Below are 2,901 nucleotides of genomic sequence, written 5' to 3'. Positions count from 1 at the left end.
GAAACTTCTATTTCTTCCATCTCTTCCTTCTTCACCCAGAGGAAGGGGAGGTCCCCCACATTCCGGATGTTAAGGGACTTCCCTGCTGCTGCCACCACCTCCTCTTCTTCTTGCAGCTCAGAACATTTAGTCCAGATGCTCACAATCATCTTGAGGGTGGCGCTACGCTCCTCCAGTTCCTCCCCGTCACTCTGCAGCAGCAGGTTGCCAAGCTCCTTGCTGATAGATTGGATCTTGTCCTGTCGCTCCTCTGACTCTGCTGTTGCTTGGGGCTCCGGGGTGCCTTTGGGGTGCCCAGGATACTCCAGCAAGTTCTCCCCCAAGATGGACAAGTGTTGGTATTTCTTCTGCCAACGCTTGGCCACCATGGCTTCCTCCACAACCTGTCGCTTAGCCAGGAGCACAGACAAAATGTGCCGGCAGGGCAACTGGTAACGGCAGTAGAAGTAGCAGCTGCAGCTCCTACCTCCTTTGCTGACCTGGTGCGTGTCCTCCAGCAGTTGAACCGCAGTCTTGTGCCTGGTGGAATGCATGAGCTGGGTGGACTTCTGTACCACATCCCACTCATTCAGACACAGCTGATAAGCGAGGTCAGTGCAAGTCTCCTGCACAGCGGCCAGCATGGTGGCCACAGGCTTGGCTGGACTATGCCTTGTGGACTGCTTGGGAATCTCTGTGGCCACTTTGACCGGCAGGTGCTGAGATGCAGTGCTGGAGCTGTGCTTCACAGAGGCCCGGGTCTGGATTTTCAGCTCCTCTATGAGGCTGCTGGGGCTGTCCTCCTCCAGGTTGGAGAAACCCTGGTTCAGGTTCTCTAGGCCTTTGGTGTTGAAGCAGTCGGCGTACTCCATAAAGCGAAGGATGCTTGTCTCCAGGGACAGTTGTGTGGTAAAGAGGTTTGACAGTTTCTGAGTTATAAGATCCAAGCTGTCTATGTACGTGCTGCAGGAGTGGAGACCCTTCTTGGCATGCATGTACCACAGCATCTCGCAGGAGAACCAGTGGGTATGAAGGTACTCGTACAACTCTGGGTCTACCAGGCGCTTCACGAGCCGAGACAGGGTGTCCAGGTTTGTGTTGGAGGTGGAGAAGACAGCCTCCCTCAAAGCCACTTTCAAGTTGTTTCTAAAAGAGAAAGAGGTGCGGGATTCCTTCAGCTTCTTTTCCAGGAGCCGCACAGTGTGGTAGACGGAGAGGAGCACCTGCGCTGAGGGGAAGAGCTCCTGCAAGACACCATGGTGGAGGAAAGACATGTCCACAAAGACCACCTTGATCTTCTGCGCCTCTGGGTTAAATTCCCTGAAGGAGGAAAGCATTTTGTGCACGTGCTCCTCCGTGTCTTCCTTCAGAATGGCAAAGTGTACCAGCTTCCCCACCCGGTCCTTGCTCTCCACCAGGAAAGCATACAGTATGTGGCCCCTCTCGCTCAGCACCTGATGCAGCAAGAGGCTCTCGGGGAACTTGACAAACAAGCTCTTCATTTTGCTGGTCTGGAAGTTCAGCAGCTTCAGGTCCTGGTCGTTGCTCATGGTGATGGAGGCCAAAGAGCCTGCGTCCACTCGCAGGAAGTTTTTCATCACTTCAGCAACTCGGGTCAGAGTAGAGTTAGAGCTGCCATTTTTCTCTGTCTGAGGGACTTCCAGCTGCTTGAGAGGGGAAGCAGGCAGAAGTTCCTCAGAATCCACTTCAAGGGTCATGCTCTCATCGCTCTCCACTTTGACCTTCATGCCCAGGTCAGCCTCCATATTACAGGCTTCCACCCCTGCGGGCTCCTCTCTGCGCAGCTTGGGCGGAGGGCTGCCACAGGCTTTAAAGGCAGCCATCCTGGCTGCCAGTCTGGCCAGAGGGGAAGGTTTAGAGTCAGAGAGTGCCTTGGCCTCCAGATGGATGTGGTTGCAGTTCAATTCGGTGATCACCAGCTGGTCTAGCTCCTCGCTGTACTGCAGGACTAAGTATGCCGGGCACAAACGGGGCTCTGGATGCTGCTTCTTATCGTTGTTGGGTTCTCTCAGTCGGACACAGCCGAACTTCACCTGCATGAACCTGTCAGATCAGAGAGAAAAAGACAGGCTGTAAGGGTGGCATCCAGCCCAGTGCAAGTGGGGCAATGCTGAAGGACACTGCAGCTGCATCGAGGGCCAAGAGTCTCTAGGGAACTTTGTAGGCTAGATGGGATTTGGAGGTCTCAGGGTTAGAGGGTATGCTCATCTGGTCCTGGAGACTTAGGTGCGTTACAGACCGCCCCTTTGGGGCGGCCTGTAGGCGCACCTTTCCCCGCCGGATCGGGGCCTCAGCGGCCAGAGCGGCAGCCGCTGAAGCCCCCATCCGCCGCTTTCCGGGCTGCGGGGAAGCGGCAAAAGGCCCCTTCCCCGCAGCCTGGAAAGGGGTGTCGGGGAGAAGGAGAAAGGGGCCGTTTCGCCCCTTTCTCCTTTGGTCTGCTGGGCACAGCCGTCTGAAGGCTGCGCCCAGTGGACCAAACCAGGAAGGAGCTCCGAAACGGAGCTCCCTCCGGGGTCGTGGAAAGGGCGCTGTGACCCCAATACGTCACAACCGCGCCGCCTCGTTTGGAGGCGGTGCGGTCATCACTTCCGCACTGCCCTGTCTTAACCCTAGTACGCGCTCTGCGCGTACTTTTTAGCCCGTCTGTAACGGGCCTTAAATTCATTTAGATTAACAAGGTATTCCTCTACTATCTCTTTACTTATTCTGTCCTCTGCTCCATTATCCTCAGGTTGAGCCCCTTTTCCTTTTCTGAGAAGACCGAGGCAAAGAAGGTCTTGAGTAACTCTGCCTTTTCTCTGTCTTCTCTTAGCATTTTGCCATCTTCTCCATGCAGTGGCCCTACTGTTTCCTCCTTCTTACTTTTGCTGCGGACATATCCAAAAAATCTCTTTTTATTCT

At 54.9% G+C, this 2,901-nt stretch overlaps 1 protein-coding gene across 1 annotated transcript; it reads right to left on the bottom strand.

Moving 5' to 3' along the window:
• Positions 1 to 5: 5 nt before the first annotated feature.
• Positions 6 to 2,264, bottom strand: LOC121918280 (zinc finger SWIM domain-containing protein 3-like; the record flags this gene model as incomplete). Its single annotated transcript, XM_042444355.1, has 1 exon — positions 6 to 2,264. A coding segment is annotated over exon 1 (2,034 nt), but the record flags the coding sequence as incomplete, so codon positions are not given.
• Positions 2,265 to 2,901: the final 637 nt, after the last annotated feature.

The sequence above is a fragment of the Sceloporus undulatus genome, unplaced genomic scaffold (assembly GCF_019175285.1).
Source record: "Sceloporus undulatus isolate JIND9_A2432 ecotype Alabama unplaced genomic scaffold, SceUnd_v1.1 scaffold_7660, whole genome shotgun sequence".
NCBI lineage: Eukaryota > Metazoa > Chordata > Lepidosauria > Squamata > Phrynosomatidae > Sceloporus > Sceloporus undulatus.
The sequence above is the reverse complement of the archived record's forward strand: the minus strand, read 5'-3'. Positions and strand labels throughout refer to the sequence as shown.